We start from the raw sequence: 20,332 nt of genomic DNA on the forward strand, positions 1-20,332 counted from the left end.
AGCTATTTCTGAGCACTTGCATTTGAGTTTTACAATCAGTTTTTTTTGGATTTCACACACCCTACTCCTTCTGGGATTTTTTTTTAATTAAAAAAGATTCATATGCTAATTTGGGTTAATTTTTAAGTTACATACATCCACAAATATGGTATAGCTCTCCATTCTGTGTTCTTTTATGTTTTGAATAGAGCCTTTAGACTCCCTCTGTAAGGTTCGTTATCAGAATGCTGTCAGCTGCAAGGCACAGAAGCCTGTGTCCAGCTGGCCCCAGCAGCAAGAGGTTATTCCTCCCTTTTGTGGGTACACACCTGGGCCAAGCCCATTCTAACCACGGAGGATACATCAGTGACCAGAACAGGTGAGAACCCCGTCTCCGGGACAGTCAAGGGCAAGTCCCCTCGCGTGCTCGGCATGGCTACAGCCATGTTGGCAGGCCAAGGAGTGTGTCAGTCCTCTAGAGTTGCTGAACAAAGCACCACGAGCCAAGCGGCTTGAACTGACTCTTCAGTTCTGGAGGCCGCAAGGCAGGATCTGGGGTCGGAAGCGCCGGTTCCCTCTGAGGCTGAGGGAGGTCCTGTTTCATTCCCCTCTCCTTGGGCGGTGCTGGCCACGTTTGGGGTTCCTTGCCTGGCAGACTCATCACCCCAGGCTCTGCCTCCACACTCATGTGACCTTCTCCCCATGTCCAAATTCTCTGTTTATAAGCTCACCAGTCGTACTGGGTGGTGTGACTGCATCTCACATAATTACGTCTGCAGAGGCTAAATTAACTCCCATCTGTTTGTAGTATCTCTGTAATCACGGATGGAGCTCTGTCTCTGTTGTGTTTTCCGGTTGAGTATTGCCAATGAAGAGAAGCATTCTGTTGGTTTAGAATAGATGTGTTAAATCAGGAAGACACCACTGACCTCTATAACTGGGTCTGTCACCTCTGACAGCTCTGTCCCTTTACTGTGTATTTGTGATATCGCCAAGCTCGCAGTAATTCAGGTAATCGGTCGATTCCATTGGGGTTTCTGTGCTGACGGCCGTACCATCAGCAAGCAGTGGGCACTGCCATTCGCTCTGGCCCCCCCGCTGCTTTCTGCCTTACTGCCTGGCCAGGGCCTGTTGGCCAGCCCGCCGTTAACCAGCAGCAGTGACAGTGGCAGGCAGGCTTGGTTTGTCCTGACCTTGGTGGGCACGTGTCTGAGTCTCTGTGCATCTACTGACAGGATCATAAAATGACACTTCTCCTTTGGCCTATTAACCAACTAGACTCCAGTGACAGATTCTGTGATGGTCATTCACCCTTCCATTCCTGCACTGACATACCTGCTGGTGATGAAGTATTTAAAAATCACTGTAACTTTAAAATAATATTTGCTCAGCAGTTTTCACCTGTTTTCTTGGGTGACAGCCCTTGAATTCCCTCGTTTGCACTTCTCTGGTTCTGGAATCGAGGACCGACTCAAAAGGGACCCTCCCTCTCACTGTTCTTCTCAACTGCTGGGTTGTCTGACGCTCCCTGCACAAGAAATGACTGTAAGAGACAGAAGCCGTCTATTCCATGATCAAACTTCCTTTTAAAACTGGCCCAGACCTGTGGGCTTGGCGGCGTGGGGAGCGTTAATCTCCATTTGATTTCTTTAGTGGCTATTAGCCCAGTCGAAGTTTTCTCTTTGGTGCCCAGCTTGCCTGGGTTTTCCAGACTGTGGGCACATAGTTTGTTCATAGTGGTCTTTTATTGTCTTAAATCTCTGCTGTGGCCGTAAGTGTTCCCCTTCTTAAATTTCATGTATTTATTCATATCGTCTCTCTTTTTATCCCTGAGCAGTCTTGCCAGAGGATCCTCTGTCAATTTTGTAAAGAGTCGCTCTGGGCTCTTTGATTTTTCCAGTTCCTACTGCTTTCATCCTGATCTTCGTCAAGTCTTTCCTTCTAGCTCTTTTTGTTATTTACTGTTGTTCTTTTTCTGGCCCCCTGAGCTGAATGCTGAGCTTAATTGTTCTAATCCTTCCAGTTTTTCGGTAAATATATTCAAAATCTAACTTTCTGTGTACAGCCTCAGGCAGGGTCCCAGAGATTGCATGTGCTTTGTTTTTTTCATTAGTTCTATGTATCTGGTAACTTTTTTACTCAATCTGCGATGATGCAAAATCTACTGATCATCTGCACCTTTATTCTTCTACCATCATTGGGTCCCCGTTTTCCAAGGGCACAAAGCCACCCAGAGGAAGCCTGGGGCTCCCGGCCAGGCAGCCAGGTCCAGGCCAGCTCTCAGGCTGAACCACAGGCCACAGGCAGGACGAGGGACGGGACTCTCGAAGACATGGAATCAAACAAGAGGACCGTCAGGGAAATGAAGACAAGCTTGAAAGAAATACCACAGGAAACCCCATCTGAGACACTGTGGGCAAGACGGGGGTGAAAACATGAGTAGAACCCCGTGGCTGCGAATGGGGTTTGAAAGAATCCCGGAGGGGGCAGACAGATGGAGGCACGTGCCTAGTCTCTGCAGAAGCAAGTGGAAGCGACAGGTCAGAACCAATGTCTAAAACGTAAAGAAAATTTGTCGGACATAAAAGCAGCCTTTCATCTACGGACCGAAAGGAAACTGAAACTGAACCGCCAACACTGAAACATACCCTAATAAAGGCACTGGGCTCCAAGATAAAGACAAAATTGGGGGGCAGCCAAGTAAAGAGATCAGGTCTTCCCTCAAGCAGAAAAAAATGAAGTTCCCCTCAGACTTGCACACAGACATACTCAAGGCCAGAAGACAGTGGAGTGACGTCTACATGCCCAGTGGGAAGAAGGCGTGAGCCGAAGGTTTCCCACCAGCCGGCATCCCGGAAAGCGTCAGAGACGGGGAAGACAGTTGATTCGCCCCTTTTAAGGAAATCACTGGACACAAATTTCAGCCACTTAAGAGGTGATTGGAAAATCCCTTTAAGGCAGTAGACGGGGCTACACCTGGAATCTCTGTAACTAAAGGACAAAGGCTAAGGTAAAGGTAGAGATTGCAGAGCAGAACAAAACCTGGAAATACAGAGCGCAGGTTAAGTGGTGGATGAGACATAACTGAAGGGGAATTTGCGAACCAGATGAATGGAAGGATTCACCAGGCCATGCAGAAATGTGAAGCTGCCAGGAACACCTGAGAGGTGAGGGCCCCTCCGCATGGACCAGGGAGGAGGCAGAGCCCTCCAAGCAGGAGGAAGGGAAAGTGCCAAGTCCACAGGTGCCAAAGTGTGGGTGTGATTCAGGGTCTCTGGGGGGTCAGCGCGGCTGCAGCCGGGCGGCAGAGGCAGGGTGGCCAGCACAGCAGAACCCATTTGGGGCCATGTGGGGTCCCTCACCACCCCCACCGACTGGTACCCCCAGGGAAGCCACCTCACCCCCTCATCACTGTCCCCAGTTGCTCAGCGCTTCCAAGCAACATTTCAGACCCTCACTCCCAATCTGAGTGCCCGAGAAGCTGTCAACAGTATAATTAGAAATATTGCGGCACGTGTAGCATGACAGGGACATGTCAAAGCAAACCCAAAGACCCCTGGGAGGAAAAAGACAGTGCCAGGAGGGGAGTGCCGTCCGAGAGCCTTCAGTGAGAGTTCCAAGACGTGGAAGGGGATGTGGCTCCTCTGCCTCTTCAAACAAGAACGGCAGGCTATGAACAAAGGTCAGAGAGCAAGAAGGGCTCTGAGGAGTTAAACGTGTGAAGGCCAACAAGAAAGTTACTAGCAGCGTTGGAAGACAGGGAACTCTCCCAGAAAGCAGGGGAAAGGCCAAGATGGAAGTGGGAGGGAGAAGGGACGAGAGCAGGTCCTTCCCAGAGAACGTGGGATTGGCCACGCTCCCGGTGTGAGCACAGAGACCTCGAGGAGAGGAAACACAAAAGCCAAGCCCTTAGGCGCATCCCAGGAGCCAGTGGACAAAACACAAAAGCCAAGCCCTCAGGCCCATCCCAGGAGCCAGTGGACAAAACACAAAAGCCAAGCCCTCAGGCGCATCCCAGGAGCCAGTGGACAGGACATGCTGTGGTGGTCAAGTGTCCTGACAGGAGAGGAGGGACGCCCAGGCTGAGAGGACCTTGCAGTGTCGGGCCTGGGGGCCCAGAGGGGCCGGGGGCAGGAGGTCTGCTGTTTTAGGGTGGGAAAGCCCCGGCCTGCCCCAGGGAAGTGGCAGAGACTAGTCTGGGGCACCGGCAGGTGGCAGGGGACAGCCTGCAGGCACAGCTGGGCAGGGGGAGGGCCGGGGGAGAGGGGAAGGAAGGACACCCTGGCTGACCGCCCCCCCCAGGAAGGGGACGCCTCACCCACCCCCACAGAAGCAGGCAGTAGCTCTCTGGCACCAGAGCAGCTCCCCACAGCTGTGGCCGGCCCCAGCCCCCCAGGGGGTGGACAAGATAAAGGAACTTCTGCCCCTGCCGAAGGCCAGGCGGCTGCAGCAAGGAGGGAAGGCAGGGAGTGGGAACTCTGCCACAGGCCAGTCGCAGAGCCCCTGGGCCTGGAGACAGCCGATGTGGGTGGTGGTTGGGCTCAGACGTGGCACAAGGCCTTCATGTCCACAGATGCCCGTCCCTCCACCCAGGACGGCACTAACCAGCCAACCCTGCCCTCTGCAGAGACCTGGGCACCTCCCTGGGCCGCCTGCAGGTGCTGTGGCTGGCTCGCTGTGGCCTGGCCGACCTGGACGGTGTCAGCTCCTTCCCGGCCCTCAAGGTGGGTCTGCGGCACCGTGGGCTGGGGGGCGGTACCAGGCCAGGCCCTGCCCCCTGCCTGGCTGAGGACCCCGTCCTGCCCCAGGAACTCTACGTTTCCTACAACGACATCTCGGACCTGAGCCCGCTGTGCCTGCTCGAGCAGCTGGAGGTGCTGGACCTGGAGGGCAACTGCGTGGAGGACCCGGGGCAGCTGTGCTATCTGCAGCTGTGCCCGAGGCTGGCCACGCTCACCCTGGAGGGCAACCCCGTGTGCCTGCGGCCGGGCCCAGGCTCCTCCAACGAGGTGTGCGCACACAGGACGGGGCAGGGCTCTGCGGCTCCAGCCCGCGGCCCTCCCGTGGACCCCCGTGGACCCGGGGACCTCTTTGCCCATCTGACCCCGCGGCACACCCCCAGGGCACGCCCTCCTGCACCCTGTGGCTCACTTACTGTGAGCTCATTCTCCCGTGTTGCTGGAGGCCCGGCAGCTGCCAGGACGGGACTGCAAAGGGAATGCCAGGCCCCTGAGGTCTGTGCACGTGCCACGTGGAAGCACATGTATTCTCTACGGTCTCCACACAGAGTTGTGTACACAAATACATACTCTCATACACACACTCTGCAGACCCCGTCAGAGCCCCCCATCCCCTGCAGAAATGCACTGATATGTCGAGGGCCTGTTCACAGCCTCCACCGCTGCATGCACCCCTGCACTGCTCACACACGCCTGGAGATAACACATCCTGCCCAGCTGCTCCCCGGTGCCAGTGCAGAGTGGCCGCCCACTGGGCCAGAGCTCAGAGAGCTCAGGGCGGCTCCACAGTCCAGAGGGCACCCCTGGACCCTGGCAGTGAGCCTGGAGAGTGCGGTCATCTATGGGTGGGAGCCCAGGGTTGCTGCGGTCCCTGGTGTCCCAAAGTGACCCAGGCCAGCCTGACAGCCTGTCCAGAGTGGGGCAGCATCAGCAGCCCCCAGCTCCCCTGCCCACAGCGGGTCTGGGGGAGGCAACTGCAGGATGATGCTAGCCTGGTGGCCCCCCTGCCCGACACTACAGGCACCCCAGGGCTACGACTACCGGGCAGAGGTGAGGCAGCTTATCCCCCAGCTGCAGGTCTTGGACGAGGTGCCAGCCGTGCACCCAGGCCTGCCGACCTCGTGGAAACTGGACCAGGACTGGCTCATGGTGAAGGAGGCCATCAAGGAGGGCAGCGCCCTGGACAGCCTGCTTCCCAGGCTGGTTGCGGCCACCATCCACCTGGCCTCCGGTGAGGGCTGCCCCACCCTGCCTAAAGACCTCACCTCTGAGGCTCAGAGGAGGTCCCTACTCCCTGACACCCCCAGCAGGAGAGGTCTCCACCTTCAGCCACTACCCCCTCCCCCCGCCACAGGCCTCTCAGAGACAGCTGCACCTTCTGTCCCTTCTGAGCTTTAGCCCCTCATTCTCAGAGCCCTGCATACCTGCCCTGGGGCCAGGACAGCCTCCCCATTAGCCGCACCTGGTGGGTGCCTCCCCCACCATCCAAAGAGGGAAAGGAAGGCTGAACCTGCCGCTCCATGGCACTGGGCTTAGGGCACACAGATGCTGGGTGGCAGGGTCCCTGCTCTGTGGACAGAGGTCAGTTGGGGGCTCCCAGGCTGGCCAGCTGGTGTGGGCCTTGGTGACCTTTGATTTTCACCCTTGGGCAGATCATCCCTACGGATCCCCCAGTCGAAGACTCGGCCCTGACCCGTGCCTGCCTGAGATCCAGCCCCTGGCCCCGAGGCCCTGGCCCCTCTCCCTGCTGGTCCCTGGGGGTCCCCTGCCTGAAGACCTTCTTCCCAAGAGCCAGGCCCCAGAGGACCATGCCAGCAACCTTACCCACGGTATCTGACCCACCTGGGCCCAGAGCTGACCCTGGAGCCCCTCGGCCCCAAGCCAGGACTAGCCACACCCTCTTCTCCAGGCACCGGCCGAGTCCTCTGCGGGAACCCCAGCAAAGGCCTGCAGGAACGCCGGCACCAGGGCCAGGTACACCCTGCCTCCGCAGTGGGCCAGCATCCTGGGCCTGGGCTCCCAGCTCCTCACACCCTCTACAGCCGAATAAGGCCTTCTACCTCCAAGCCGCTGCCCACCAGCCTCCTCAAAGGCAGTGCCCCTAAACCAGCCCTTTCCCTTCCCAGGCCTGGGTGCACCCAGAGAAGCTGCCCCCATACAGACCAGAAGGCCTAGCCACCAGGGCTTCCAGCCCAGCACCTGACCCTGCAGACAGTTGTGACCTCCTGGCCAGGCTTCAGGCTTTGAGGGAGCTGTGCATGCGGTGGGTGCTCCTCACCATCCCCACCCCAGCCCCACTACCTCGTGTGTCCTGTCTGGTCGGGGCTCATGGCTGGAACCTGCTTTGGCTAAGTGGTCCCTGGTCCCCCAGGTGGCTGGAGGGGCTGGTCATGGGAGCCTAAGACTGAGGGACCATCCCAGAGTCACACTCACTTGGAATTGGCTCCAAAGGAGGGCAGGGCTGCAGCCTTTCCCCCTCCCCGCACCCCAGACCTCTCCCCCATAGGTGCCTGGAGTCCCAGAAGGCAGTGGCCACAGTTCCTGGGGGCCCACAGAGGGGCCCTGAAGAACAAGAGGACAAGGCTGGGCCCAAGACTCCCCCTCGCCCCTCAAGCCTGGGCACAGGTACCCAGAGTGACCTCACACCCTTCAGACCAGCTGCACTAACTCAGTGCCTCGCTAGCCAGGCTCTGACACAGGTGTTACAGGGAGGGCCTCTCTTGGGGGTAGAGGCACACAGCCAAGGGATTCCAATCCCAAGTCCTCCTTCTCTGAGCCATGGGACCACAAGGCCACTACTAGGCCACCAGGGCTGGGTCACAGAGAGGGAGGGAGAGGGCTCTCCGGAGAAGGGCAGTGTAAGCAGAGGCCAGAGGGGCCCAGACTGAAAGAGGGTGCCGCGAGGGCCCAGGACAGGCCCGCCGGGAAGTTCTTGGGTGGGACAGAAGGCCAGCAAAGGGAAGGGGGCCGCCAGGTGGGCAGGAGACCAAGGCGGAGGGGCCACCCTTCTCCTGCAGACGGGGTCTGTGCCCGGCTTGGAACACAGAATTAAGCCAGGTGAGGCTGTCCCTCAGGGACCCTGGCTTCAGAGTGACCACGGCTGAGTGGAGCAAGCCCAGGGGCTGTGAGGCAGAGAGGCCCCGCACCCAGTGGGGCCCAGGGAAGCTTCCTGGGGGAAGGGTCTGCCCTGACTGTCAGAACAGCTGGGTTGGCAAACCTGGGGAGGTCTTTGTAAGCAGGGGCGGCAGGAGTGTAGGCTGAAGGGTTGGCCGAATGACCATTCTGTGGAGGGGGGCGTCAGGGGGCCAGGATGGAGCAGGGACAGGCCCAAGCTCTGCACATCCACGTGCTGGCTGGTGCCTTGGGGCCGGGCTGGAGAAAGGGGGCCCCGAGAACAGCTGGTTGAGAGGGGTCCACAGCCAGCTACCCTGTGGAGGGTGGAGGGTGAGCCAACAGGCAGCCAGGAGGAGGCGTGGCTGAAGTAGTGACAGCCATTGAGGGACGAGGGGCACCAGGGCCTCCTACTGCAGTCCAGGTCCAGGTGGGCACTGGGTGACCATGGCCATACCCACCTAGCCTGCCCTCAGGTGGGTACCAGGGCCTCACTCTCTATAGGAGACGTTTGGGAACTGGCCCAGGGCCACCAGCCCATGAGCTCACCCTTGGGGATGGGGCCCAATGACCCAAAGCCAGAGCCCAACCTTGTGGCCTCTGCCTCCCCAGAGGTGGGTCCAGCTCAAGCAAAGGTCAGAAGTCACAGGGCTGAGGGCCACAACTTCCCTGGGGAGCACAGGAAGTGGGGCAAGGGTGCTGCCTTGGGAGGGGGAGTGAAGGCCTAAGGGAGGAGCCACAGCGGACACTGCAGCCCTCTGGCCACCCCTATTATGATTCCCCGGGGCCTCTTGTCTGACATGCTGTCTCTTTCCTTGTTTTCCAGAGCCTTCCAGGACTGTAGGGTACAACCTGATCCCCTCTCCCCCCAAGTCCCTCATGTCACCTGACAGGGGCAGCAGCTCCTTGGGGTCCACAGATCTGCAGTTCCGGGGGCGTCGGCTCAGAGCCCTGGGTAGCTTGGGGCCTGGACAGAGTGGGGGGCTTGGCCTGGGTCGGGGGCTGGCTGCAGTGAGTGCTCTGAGAGCCCTGGAGGTGGCCTCAGGCTCCAGCCCTTCAGCCAAAGGACGTCCAGGCCCTAAGCCAGCACCGGATCCAGCAGCCAGACCCCCAGCCTCCAGTGCGTGTCGCACCTGAACCTCATCACCCCGGCCCAATCCCACCCCCACTGGAAACTCCCACCTACTGCCAGGCTGGCCTGGGGGCTGGTCAAGAGGTCCCACTGTGGTCATGGGAGCACCCACTTGAACTCTAGCCTCACAGCTTGCAGAGCATCTGGGGAAGTGTGCTGGAGGGGGTGGGGAGTGGACCTAGCACAGGAGAGGATCCTCTTGGAGTGAAGTCAGGAGTTGGGACTGCCAGGGGGTGGGCAGAGGGAGAGCCCAGGACAGGACAGCCCAATGCCCTACTGCTGGCCCAGCTACCCACTCCTTCCGTGTGGCCTGGCCTTCCTAAGAGGAACAGGCCTAGAAGAGGGAAGGTTGGGCCCAGACCGAGATGGTTGGAGCTGGGCCCTGTCCATTTCCTGGCCAGCCCTCCAGCTGCCCCAGGGGTCTGAGCCACGCTCAGGCTGCTGTGGTCCTGAGTGGAGGCGCTTGCCCCAGGCAAACCAGGGTGCAGCCAGATCTCCCATCCTGGTGGACTTGTGGGTTCTCCCGCGGGGATGGGGTAGCCAGTTCCCTCCTCTTGGGGCAGGACACCCGGAAACCAAGGGAATCGTTTTCGACTCAGGTACAGAAATGTAGTTTACTTGGGAGGCGGTGTTGATTCAATAAATTATGCAGCCAGCAACGCCGGCCTTCGGCGCTTTCTTCCCGGACCACCCTGCCCTGCAGTCACGGAGACGGCTGGGGGGAGCCAGTCGCCTGGACGGCCGCTCCCCACCGGCCTTACACCGGCCAGCCGGCGTCCGCGATGATGGGTGGGCAGCTGAGGAAGCGGAAGCCGAACCTGCTCTCGGCGGTGCTCTGCACCGACAGCGCCACCATGGGACAGCCGCGGTCCACGCTCTTCCGGCACACCTGGGGGGGCGGAGCCTGAGAGGCGTCCTGGGCGGGGGCGGGGCCTGTAGGACGAGGGAGGGGCCGGGGCCTGTAGGACGAGCGAGGGGCCGGGGCTGCCGGGACCCCCGCGTCCGCACTCACCCGGACCTTGCATTCCTTCCTAGCCTGGCCGTCATCGAGGCCCGGCTTCGCCTCTGCGCAGGACAGTGATGGGGTGGGGTCGTCGCCGGCGCCCCCTCCTCGCTGTCCGCCCCCTCTCCACGTCCCTAACCCCCGGCGCCCTCACCGAGGATGGCGGGCAGGAGCTCTAGGTGGGTCTCGGCGCCCTCAGGTCGCACTGACACCTGCCGCTGGCAGAAGAGCTTGCTGGTGCTCAAGCTTGGCAGCTGGACCCGGGTCCTGGGGAGGGGAGAAGGGGTGGTGAGGGACAGAGACCACCCGCGGGAAAGGGTGGGCCTGGAGGGGCGGGACTTGGGGAGGTGGGGGGCCCGGAGAGGTCAGGAACGGGCCTAGCAGTGGGGTGGGGTCTTTGCTGATCGGGGCCTGTGGGGGAGGCACGGACCGAGGAACCCAAGGTCCCCACACCGACTTCTGGCGCCCGGCCCGGGCCTCCCGCGCCCGGCCCTTTCGCGGGGGTCGAGGCTGGAGCCGTTGCCCGACGAAGTCGGCACCAGGCCTGGCCTCCAAGAGCGGAAAACGGTCGATGGACAAGTCGGTGTTGTCGGCGAAGACCTTCGAGACGGGGGGCCCGCAGTGCGGAGCCTGGTGCTCGCTGAGGACCTGCGGGGCCATGAGGGCATGGTGGTCACCCCTACCCCGCAAGGCCAACCCTGTCCTCGCGGGATCCGCACTGACCTCGCCTTGGAGGTTCAGAAGGAGGGTCACGCAGCCCCGGCTGGAGTGGAAGCGGACGGGCTCCCGGCCGAAGGAGGAGGACGGCTGTTGCTTGGTGCTGCCGGGCGCCTCGCCCCACACCTGGGAAGGGCGCGGGCGGCGGGTGAGGGGCGGCGGGGGCCGGGGCGGGGCCGCGAAGGGCGTGAGGAGCCGAACGCACCGTGACGTGGTGCTGTGGCGCCAGCAGGGTGCCAGGCGGGAAGCGGTACATGCACACAGGGAAGTCGCGCACCAGCTGCCGCAGCACGAAGCCGCTCAGGTCGGCAGTCTCCTCCAGCGACTGGTTGAGGATGCGCACGAACCTCTGGCGGCGGCTCACGGCCACGATCTTCAGGCAGGAGCCGGTGGGGCTGGGGCAGCAGCACCGTGCAGAGAAGTTTGGCCACTCCAGCCCTGGTCCCGCTAGGAGACCCGCTCCCAGCGCCTGGAGGTGGGCGGGGTCCCCTTCTCACCTGAGACAGCGCCCGGGCTCCTGGGGGTGGGGATCCTCACTGGACTCCAGCACCTGGACTGTCTTGCCCTGCTGGCCCCAGTGGGTTTTCCGGAGATCTGCAGAGAGAAGGCCTGTCCGGGAGGGGGAGGGGGACCGCCCCAATGGAGCATCCACTGGGGACATCTCCTGTGAGGCCACACCTGGCCTGCAGCACCCTGAGGGTCCAGGCAGCAGAAGAGCAGTGCTGGGGGGTCAGATCCTGGGCAGGAGGGATAGCTGGACCATGGTGGCTGACGGAAGCAGAGACGTAGCTTGCTGTACTTGTTGGTGGGGGGGGGGATGGATTTGAGCCAGAGCACCAAGGCAATGGCAGGAGCCCTCCAAGACCACCCTAACCCCTAGGGATGGGGCTGGAGAGGCCCTCGACTGCCTGGCACCTGGCTACTATGAAGGCCTGGAGGCTGGGGGATGTCCTTTATAGCTTTGGGCAGAAATCACAGGCCTGGGGAGGGGGGAGCCACCAGAGGAGACCCATCCCACTTCACCTTCAGATATTGCCTGACTGTCCTCGCAGAGGCTCCATGCCTGTGCTTCCATCTGCTCAGAAGTGCAGCCTGGTGCCTGGGGATGGTCACCTGTCACTTTCTGCACGCAATTACACGCAGCCAGCTGGCAGCTACTGGATTCGGAGCCAGTGCTCCCTGAACTGCTGGTGCCAACCAAGGGCAGGGAGCTCCACTGTACACTCTTGAGATGCTGTTCCCTGCGCCGACAGCACAGCTCCGAGCTCCGCTGGTCAGATAGTGTGGCTGGTGGGAGCTGTGGGGGCGGTGGGGCCCAAGGGCGCCTGTGGGCCAAGATCAGCTCGCTGTCCACGGCTCTGGCTCCTGGACACCAGCCCACCCCCACCCAACCTCCCCAAGGTGGGCAGAGCACACCAAGCTGTGGTCCCTATCCTGAGGACCTTGCATGGGGAAAGGGCTCATGGCTGGACAGAGATGGCCCCAGAGCCTTTTCTCTTCATCCCTAACCCATCATACAGCTCAGAGAATGATGCTTGGAAGGTTTAAGTGACCTGTCCAGGGACACTAAAGGGTAGAACTGGGATTGTGGTCCACACCTGCCAAAGCAAGCCCTCTCCTTGCCCCTGGGGGGGTCCCCACACAGTGCAGTTACTTTTGATCTGAGTTGGACTCGATGTTGGTGAAGAGGTTGGGGTACTGGTGAGCGATGCTGTTCCAGTCCACATCCTCCAGCCGGAAACTCTGGCCAAAAAGCAACAGATATGTGGCACTGCCCCCCCTGCTCCCACAGGATGGCAGAGCCATGAACACACTTGGAGGGCTTGCTTACCTCCCCAGCAGTGGGGGCCTGATCGCTCTCAGAGAGGTCGCTGGGGTCCATCAGGGTCTCTGCAGTCACCACCTGCAAAAGGGGACAGGAGGCCACTGAGCAGGGGCTTGGGGGAAAGGGCACCCCTCCACCCAGCACAACTCTCCACTTTGACCTCACTAGCACCTGAGGCACACAATTGCCAAGTGTCAGGTGGGTGGGACCACAGGGCTTGTAGTTCCTCCCAGTCCCAGACCAGCCAGGGCCCCCCAGCAGCACCAGTCTGAAGGAGACATGCCGGCTGTCCCAGGGAAAACCAAGGAGGGCGGGCTGAGTAGGGCAGGGCCCCAGGGGCACAGGCTCACCTCCACACTGCCCGTTGAAGATCTCAGTATGCGGCCCACCCAGGAGGAGCGGGCCAGCTGCAGGAGGCAGGACTTCCGGAGGGCCTGCAACTCGGCCTCCATCTGCTGCAGCGTGTTTCGCATCTGCAGCAGCCGCTCCTCCAGGCGTGCCTTCTCCTGCTCCAGGACAGCCCGTCGGTGGGCGGGGCCTTCTCCAGACCCTGGCCCCCAAGGCTACCCCTGCCTGGCCCCAGACCCTCACCCCAGCTTGGGTCCCATGCCCAAGCCCTGGATTCCCCGACAGCCCTTACCAGCTGGGCCTGTTCCTTCTGCCCTTTCAACTGCAGAGTCAGCTTTTGGACCTGATTTTGCAGGAACTTTTCCTGACTGCGTGAGCTCCTGGGGGAAGGGGCAATCTCAGCGGCCACCCCCCGCCCCCCCCAGCAGCCAAGGAGGAGAGAAGGAGGAACTCCTCCTCACTGTCATTAGGGTTCTGAGGGCACAGACTGTGACTGGGTCAAGCTGTCAGACTCTGAAGAGGTCTGAGTCGGAGGTGGAGTCTAGGTTGGGTTTAGTACCCACCGAAATGCTCAGAGTTCGGGTCTAGGTGGGTTTACAGTATAGTGACTTCTTCAGGATTAGGTTGGGGATTACGGTCAGGTAAGGACTGGGGCTAGAGTCCAGGTCTGGGCTGGGGTCAGGCTGGAGTGGGGCTCAGCAGTTGAGGTTGGAGTCAGACATAAACCAGGAGTTGGGCCAGGGCAGGGACTGGGTGGGGCCGGAGGACTAGGGCTTCACTGCTGACCTCTCAGGTGGAAGCCCAGCCACCTCCCGCAGGATATGGTAGTGCCGGCCATTCCGGGGGTTCTGGATGGCCCACCGCAGGGCCTGGATCTCCAGCTCCCGCTGCCCCCACAGCAGCCGCAGAGTGTGCGGGTCCAGGGACTCCGGGGCCAACCTGGAATGCCAGCGCCCCTTCCTCTTGATCGGACCCTGCTCTCTGGCTGGCCTGGCCCGAGTGGCTGACCACCCCCTCCCCTCCTTACTGCAGGTTGATGGAGAAGACCACCCTAGTGGAGCTACACTTGGTGTCCTGAGGGTGCGCAGGAGCCACCGGGTCAGCAGGTGCACCAGCTGGAGGCCCTATGTGGCCACTGACAGGTTCTCGGTCCACCAGGACTGGGAGAGCCTCCTTCTCGGCTCCTTCAGCCTCCTGACAAGACTCGGGGGCCATTCTTGATGTTCTTGGGGGAGCTGAGAGGAGGGGTGGTGGGGCTGTCTGCCCTGCGTCCTGTGTGTGGGCACCCCTGCAGGGCTCTCCTTACACATGTGTGTGTACGACAGCCCCAAAGGGTGCCGCTGGCTCACAGGGCATCACCCTCCAAGAAGGGGTGTGCGTGTGTGTGTGTGTGCGTGCGCGCGTGTGCGCCCCACGGGACAGCAAACTGCCAGTTACGTGGGTGTCCACATCTGCATGTTTCTGACCAGGCCAGGACAGCAGGTCACCCCCCACCAGGCTCCATGTCACCTGGGTATTCACACATTCCCTGTTGTCTCCTCCCTGTCACCCTGGCCCTCTAGGGCCCAAGCTCCTACCCCTCGGCCTAGAGCAAGGGCCCCCAGAGGTGCTAGTCCTCTGCCAGTCAGACCCAGGGTCCTCCCACAACATTCACCTGAGGCCTGAAATCCAAGCAGGCTTGGGGAGAGAAAGGCTCCGCAGTGTTGCCATGGATACTAGCACTCAGAGGGGAGGGGCTGTTTGTTACCAGGAGCTTCCTGGGCGACACCAGACCAGGGCCCCAAGTGAACCCTGGGCCCACCTCCTGGTCCAGCCTGAAGGAGCAGCTGTGAGAGGTCGAGCTACTGCCCAGCTAACCTCAGCAGGCCCAGAGGACACAGAGAGTGACTAACACGGCCTGCCATGGTCACCCACTCAGCACAACACCCCCAACCAACCCTGGGGGAGGCTCCCACAGTCCCTCTCCAGCCTGGTATGGCAGTCGGTGGCTATTATCGGCATTGCTGCCCTGTGAGTGTGTCCACAAGTCAGTGGATGGCACTCCAGGGCACGTGGACCTCACTGGGGCCTGAGCTGACTGAGGGGGTGGGGTGGGGAGGAGGAACCAGGGGAGATCCCAGAGAACCTGGGAGAGGGGCCTGCTGAGTGCTACCCAACAATGGGCCCCCATTTACTTAGGCCCAAGACAGAAGCCTCACCTTCTCCCCTGCCTCCATCACCTAAGCCACTGCAGGGGACCCTGGGGACACATATAATGATGATCATGGTTCCCTCCGCCCAGGTCAAAAGTAAGGCACCGGACATGATCCACAAGACCCATGCCCTCCTGCTTTGCCCCACCCCACCCCATCTTCATTCATTCACCATTCATTTGTTCAGGCTTTCAGCCTCTGCTCTTGTCGGGCTTGTGGTGGAAAGATGCCCTTGTGGCCCAGTGTGATTGGGGCAGACAGGCTCTGAAGGCCTTTGCTGCTGTTCCACACAGGTAGCATAGAAACTGTGAGAGACTCTGGCGGTGGTGCTGACTTGGGTTCTCCCGATGGAACAGCCGGACTGGCCGGCGGGGCAGAGGGGTGTGTCCACACTCGGGCAGGCATTGGGCCCCACTGGGGGCAGGAATTGGTGGGAGAAAGGAGCCTCACACAAAAGAGCCCAGGGCCTTTGTCCCAGGCAACCTCAGGTCGGCCCCTTCCCCCAAAAGAACTGTCAGTCTGGCCGCAGCCAGAGTGGCCGGTGGCCAACCAGCTCCACTCCCTCCAGCTATGAGCCCCGCCCCCCGACCCCTGTGCGTCCGACCTGGGTCTAACAGGGGGTGGGGAGGCTGTGGCCCCGCTGCTCCTCTGGACGCTGGCCGCGCTGGCGGGGTCCCAGGCCAGCGCCTCCTCTCTAGGCGAGAGACTCATCAGACTTGGCGGCATCTGCGGAAGTCGGCCCGGGAGCGCGGCGCCAGACACCTGCCCCACGCTCTGCCTGGGACCGCGGGCCGGGACGAGCTTCCGCGTTGTTTGCGTGATTGGGGCGTGCGTGGACCCGGGCTCTTGCAGCCCCTCCTGGCTGCCGAGCCCCGCCCACACCTGGGAGCCTCCGGGGGCGGGGCGGGCGGGGAGCCAATAGGGAGGGCCAGGGGCGAGACTCAGAGAAGGTGGCTAATGGGTGCTGGCGAGGGGCGGGCCATGCGCGCCGAGGAGCCAATGGGTGCTTGCGGGGCGGGGCACGCGGGCTGTGGGCCAATGGGGCGGCGGGCCGGGGCGCTCCCGCGGCACTGGAGGCGGCAGGTTGCGGCGGCGCCGGGCTCCCGGCAGCGGCCGGCTGGTTCCTGAGTTCCGGCGCCCCTCGAGCGCCTAGGTGAGCCTAGGTGAGCCGCGCCGGGCCCCAGAGCCTCTAGAACGCAAGGCGCAGCCCGGGACGGCAACTCCGACGGCAGGGCGCAAGCCGGGCCGGCGCCGAGGCCGCGCCGCACCTGCACCGCCGCGGGCCGGGACGGCGGCCTCGCGAACGAGCCCGGGGACGGGCGGGAGTGGGGAGGGGCCGCCCGCGCCGGGTGCGGTCTGTCCCAAGGGCCGAGGTCTGCGCGCGGGCGCCCCGCGGGAGGGGCTGTGCCTTACGAGCCAGGTGACCAGGTCTGGTTAATAACTCGCCCTGTTCCGGGAGTGGGGCGGGGCGAGAGCAGGCTTGGGAGTAGGGAAGCCTCTGAGCCCTGCGCGAGGGCACACTGCTTCGCCGCTTTTGGGGGACGCGCGGGTCTTTACTACCCCACCCCCAGGAATGTGCGGCCTGCGGGTGGGGCTGGGCACCGGACGCTGAGGGGCAGCAGTCCTGAGCCAGTTCTGGGGGTGAGAAGCAGTCCTGGAAGAGGAAAAGAGGAGCCAGGCTGTGTTGGGGCCAGGCAGGGCCTGACCCTGTGGCCTTCGCCCTCCCTGCAGGACAGGGATGCTCTCAGGGCTGGCAGCCATGGAGCTGAAGGTGTGGGTGGACGGCATCCAGCGCGTGGTCTGTGGAGTTTCAGAGCAGACCACCTGCCAGGAAGTGGTCATCGCGCTAGCCCAAGCAATAGGTGAGGCCCTGAGTCCCAGATGGGCCCAGCAGGTGCACTGGGGGTGGGGCCTGACCCTCTGGCCCTTCTTCCCCCAAGGAGGCTGGGGCTGGTGCTCATCCCTCTTGCCCCCCGACCCCAGCTGCTCAAGCCAGGTGGACAGAGGGTAGGGGATATGGGCTGACTGACACCTCCTCCTACCCTAGGCCAGACAGGCCGCTTTGTGCTGGTGCAGCGCCTCAGAGAGAAGGAACGGCAGCTGCTACCCCAGGAGTGCCCAGTGGGTGCCCAGGCTACCTGTGGACAGTTTGCCAGCGATGTCCAGTTTGTCCTGAGGCGCACAGGGCCCAGCCTTGCTGGGAGGCCCTCCTCAGACAACTGCCCGCCCCCTGAGCGCTGCCCAATCCGAGCCAGTCTCCCCCCGAAACCTCGACCAGCACTGGACCGTGAACCCCGCAAAGCGCTGACCTTCAGCCTGGGGTGCCCTGGCCTGGCCCCCGGCCCTGTGGCACCCGAGCCTGTGGCCCCCGTAGCATCACTGCCAGGTTGCTGCACAGATCTACAGGGCTTGGAGCAAAGGGTGCGGAGGAATGCAGCAGAGCTGGGCCAGGAGGCCTTCTGGGAGCAGGAGCTGCGGCGTGAGGAAGCCCGCGAGCGTGAGGGGCAGGCACGCCTGCAGGCGCTGAGTGTAGCCACTGCCGAGCATGCCGCCCGCCTGCAGGCCCTGGATGCCCAGGCCCGTGCCCTGGAGGCTGAGTTGCAACTGGTGGCAGAGACCCCTGGGCCCCCCTCACCCACGGTGTCTGCCTCGGAACGCCTGCGTCAGGACCTAGCAGCCCAGGAGCGGCAGAGAGTGGAGGTGCAGGGCAGCCTTGTCCTGGTGGGCCGGGCACTGGAGGCCGCCGAGCATGCGCTGCAGGTGAGCCCACTGGACCCCACACCCCTGCCAGTTTCCCTGATACATGGCTGGACTTGGATGTCAGTCTCTGGGGGATGTGGGAGGGCACAAGGCTGTGGAGCTCCCTGGGCAAGTCCCTGAGGGTCCCATATGCCCCAGGCCCAGGCCCAGGAACTGGAGGAGCTGAACCGGGAGCTCCGTCAGTGTGACCTGCAGCAGTTCATCCAGCAGACAGGGGCTGCACTGCCACCGCCCCCACGGCCGGACGGGGTTCCCCTCAGCACGCAGGTCAGAGCAGTACTGGAGGGAGGCCAGGTCGGTGGGGAGCCTGGCCCAGCTCCAAGCTGACTTGCTCTCCCCACAGGATCTTCTGCCTCCAGCCAGAGAAGAGCCCCTCACAGGACCCCCCCGGAGTCCTGCCCTAGTGTCCAGTCTGAGCCCAGAGAGTATGTCTGTCCCCCCATCTCTGGGTGGGATGAGGCCCTCCTGTGGCCCTCTCAGCCCTCTCAGCCTGTGTCCTCCCCACAGTTGCCCCCATGAGGCAGAACTCCTGGAGGTAGCAGTTCTTGCCCCAGACTGGACATCCACTGCCAGCCCAGCCCTGGATTCTGATGAGCGAAGGCAGCCAAGGCCAGCCCAGCCTGGACGACAGAAGAAGAGTCCGTGGTCGCAGAGGACTCCTTCCCCCATGTGGTGGGAAGCCCCGGTACCCTGGGTCTGAGACAGGACATCTCAGAGCCCTAGGATTTCTGCCACAGGGGGCAGGGGGAGACTGAGGACTCTCACCCTAGTCCTTGTCAAATCTGCCAAGACCCTCAGAGAAGCACGGGACATGGCCAGCTCAGAACTCACTAGGCCCCAAAGGCCACAGCTCCTTTTTGGAGACAGGAGGTGCACAGAACCCGTGTGAGTACATGCTTACCTGTGGGAGGTATCCTTCCCCACATGTGTGTGTGTGATGTCTCCCTACCCCAACACTAAAACCTCAGTAAACTGCCCCACATGGCTTGAGTGTGTCCTGAGGCTGCACTGGGCAGAGTCTCTGGGGTCTAGAACTTAAGACTCTTCCAGGGACACTGGGGAGTACCCTGAGCTGCCTGGGGCTGGCCACAGCCAGGGGTCCTGAGATAGGGGTCTCCCAGGGACCCGTGGTCAGTGGGTCCAAGGCTGGGGCTCCCAGGGTGTCGCATTTCAGGCTGCTGTGTCCATCCACACAGAGGAGAGGGGCAGCTTTCCTCTTTTGGGGGTGGGGCTCTCCTTGGCAGCATGAGCCTGCGGTTGAAGTTGGGATGGTCTGGGGGCTGAAGCAGCCACAGCAATGACCTGGGATTCTGTCTGGACCCCTTTCCTGCCTGGCTTCCCCTCCCTGGCCTGCTCCCCACCAGCGGCGGCAACTGCTGCTCCCTCTAGGGTGGCTCCTAGATTTGAGGACTCAAGGACATGCCAGACCCGTCCATCAGGTTTCCTGAGTTTGAGAGCTTGCGGGGGCAGGCCCCAGAGTCCTGGGGCTGCCAAGCTCAGGGAGCTTTGCTGGCCCCTTGAGGGTGTGGCCACCTCCGTTCCGACACCCCACCTCCATTCCCCAGGTGGGCACGAAGCCTGTGCTGCCTGCCTGCAGTCTTGGAATTGGGGCAGGGCGAGGTCCACATCATTTCTGGTCCTCGGTGGGCCACAGGCTCTCTGCTCTGAGAGCTGTGGCTGGACTGGAGATCTCTGTGATGACAGAACCTGGGGGGCTCTGAGGCTGGGTTGCAGCATGCATATTGAGGAACAAAGTGTAGGGCACCCTAAATCATCAGAATCTTCGTGCTTAGTTTGGGGGTGGGCAACTTTGGGATGAACTCAACCTCCTCCTGGAGTGGCCCCTGTGCTGGGCCTGGTGTTCCCCACTTCCTTTGGGGTGGCCCAGAGGGAACACGAAGTCCTGAGCTCAAGGAGCAAGGAAACCACAAAGAGTACACAGCTCATGGGTGTAAACAGGACTGGGTACCAACTGCCTAAGATGGAGCAGGGACAGGAGTGGCTGCACAGGCCAGTGGCAAAAGGAATCTAGTGTCAGAGGAATCCGCCCCAGCTTCCTCTGCAAAGCCCCCAGCCCAGTTCTGTGCCTGTCCACACTCCTGTGCCAACCCGCTGCCCAGCTCACAGCAGCCTGTACCCAAGGGCTGGGAACGGCCTGACCCGTGGCTCCAGATAGGGCCAAACACAGGTCACACGGGGTATAGCCTCGAGTGTAAAGACTGATGGGGCCTCGCCCTGGGTGGGAGAGTGGGGACTGGAAGCAATCACTGCCAGGTCCGAAGGGACCTGTAGCCCCAACCTGTGCTCAGCAGGGTTGGATGTACCTCTGGGCACCAGCCCCGAGTCTCAGCAGGGGGTTATCTCCCAAGCTGAGCACAGGCCATCAGTGGCTGGGCCAGATGCCATCCAGGGACCACCCTCCCACGCCCTTCCCAGTGTCATGCACACCCTGTCCCCAACCCCCCCCAAAGGGAAGTTGGCACACCCTGGTCTCTTGCATGTTTTCAGGGAACACCTCTTCCTTCC

At 61.9% G+C, this 20,332-nt stretch overlaps 3 protein-coding genes across 10 annotated transcripts in view; 2 read left to right on the forward strand and 1 right to left on the reverse strand.

Annotated features, from left to right (window-relative positions):
- Positions 1-9,620, forward strand: part of LRRC56 (leucine rich repeat containing 56) — an 18,908-nt gene extending 9,288 nt beyond the window's left edge. For both annotated transcript variants that reach the window (XM_064491921.1, XM_064491920.1), the window contains exons 9-16: positions 4,607-4,703; positions 4,788-4,988; positions 5,739-5,949; positions 6,371-6,547; positions 6,628-6,692; positions 6,845-6,981; positions 7,210-7,343; positions 8,656-9,620. In XM_064491921.1, coding sequence (XP_064347991.1) covers positions 4,607-4,703; positions 4,788-4,988; positions 5,739-5,949; positions 6,371-6,547; positions 6,628-6,692; positions 6,845-6,981; positions 7,210-7,343; positions 8,656-8,966 — 1,333 coding nt within the window. In that variant the 3' untranslated portion in view covers positions 8,967-9,620. The remainder of the gene's footprint in view (positions 1-4,606; positions 4,704-4,787; positions 4,989-5,738; positions 5,950-6,370; positions 6,548-6,627; positions 6,693-6,844; positions 6,982-7,209; positions 7,344-8,655) is intronic.
- On the reverse strand, positions 9,564-15,915 carry LMNTD2 (lamin tail domain containing 2). 3 transcript variants are annotated; one of them, XM_064491918.1, is made up of 13 exons: positions 15,651-15,915; positions 13,641-13,793; positions 13,147-13,234; positions 12,857-13,012; positions 12,513-12,584; positions 12,336-12,424; positions 11,705-12,006; positions 11,179-11,290; positions 10,887-11,076; positions 10,688-10,807; positions 10,395-10,612; positions 10,119-10,231; positions 9,565-9,894 (listed from the first exon to the last, which is right to left on the reverse strand). In XM_064491918.1, the coding sequence occupies exons 1-13, from the start codon at positions 15,770-15,772 to the stop codon at positions 9,719-9,721; spliced, it is 1,911 nt and encodes a 636-aa protein (XP_064347988.1). In that variant the 5' UTR covers positions 15,773-15,915; the 3' UTR covers positions 9,565-9,718. The 3 variants fall into 3 exon arrangements, with proteins under 3 accessions (XP_064347989.1, XP_064347988.1, XP_031304215.2); XM_031448355.2 differs by having other exon boundaries at positions 10,395-10,807; positions 11,179-11,275; XM_064491919.1 differs by lacking the exon at positions 13,641-13,793 and having other exon boundaries at positions 9,564-9,894; positions 10,395-10,807.
- Positions 11,065-18,791, forward strand: RASSF7 (Ras association domain family member 7). Of its 5 annotated transcripts, none has more exons than XM_031448375.2 (7): positions 11,065-11,156; positions 13,887-13,960; positions 16,778-16,908; positions 17,094-17,806; positions 17,945-18,073; positions 18,150-18,231; positions 18,314-18,791. In XM_031448375.2, the coding sequence occupies exons 3-7, from the start codon at positions 16,785-16,787 to the stop codon at positions 18,343-18,345; spliced, it is 1,080 nt and encodes a 359-aa protein (XP_031304235.1). In that variant the 5' UTR covers positions 11,065-11,156; positions 13,887-13,960; positions 16,778-16,784; the 3' UTR covers positions 18,346-18,791. The 5 variants fall into 5 exon arrangements, with proteins under 5 accessions (XP_031304235.1, XP_064347992.1, XP_031304233.1 ...); XM_064491922.1 differs by having other exon boundaries at positions 13,887-13,952; XM_031448373.2 differs by lacking the exons at positions 11,065-11,156; positions 13,887-13,960 and adding an exon at positions 16,110-16,209.
- Positions 18,792-20,332: the final 1,541 nt, after the last annotated feature.

The sequence above is a fragment of the Camelus dromedarius genome, chromosome 12 (genome assembly GCF_036321535.1).
Source record: "Camelus dromedarius isolate mCamDro1 chromosome 12, mCamDro1.pat, whole genome shotgun sequence".
NCBI classification, from domain to species: domain Eukaryota; kingdom Metazoa; phylum Chordata; class Mammalia; order Artiodactyla; family Camelidae; genus Camelus; species Camelus dromedarius.

Excerpts from the sequence above, each read along its gene's own strand:
- LMNTD2 (XM_031448355.2), bottom strand. The coding sequence starts at position 15,772 with ATGCCGCCAAGTCTGATGAGTCTCTCGCCTAGAGAGGAGGCGCTGGCC. Across the intron at positions 13,013-13,146 it reads AGAAGGAACAGGCCCAGCTG|GAGAAGGCACGCCTGGAGGA; the intron begins GTAAGGGCTGTC and ends GTCCTGGAGCAG. Across the intron at positions 9,895-10,118 it reads GCTCCTGCCCGCCATCCTCG|GCCCCGCCCCCGCCCAGGAC; the intron begins GTGAGGGCGCCG and ends CTCGTCCTACAG.
- RASSF7 (XM_031448375.2), top strand. The coding sequence starts at position 16,785 with ATGCTCTCAGGGCTGGCAGCCATGGAGCTGAAGGTGTGGGTGGACGGC. Across the intron at positions 17,807-17,944 it reads CCGCCGAGCATGCGCTGCAG|GCCCAGGCCCAGGAACTGGA; the intron begins GTGAGCCCACTG and ends CATATGCCCCAG. Across the intron at positions 18,074-18,149 it reads GGGTTCCCCTCAGCACGCAG|GATCTTCTGCCTCCAGCCAG; the intron begins GTCAGAGCAGTA and ends CTCTCCCCACAG.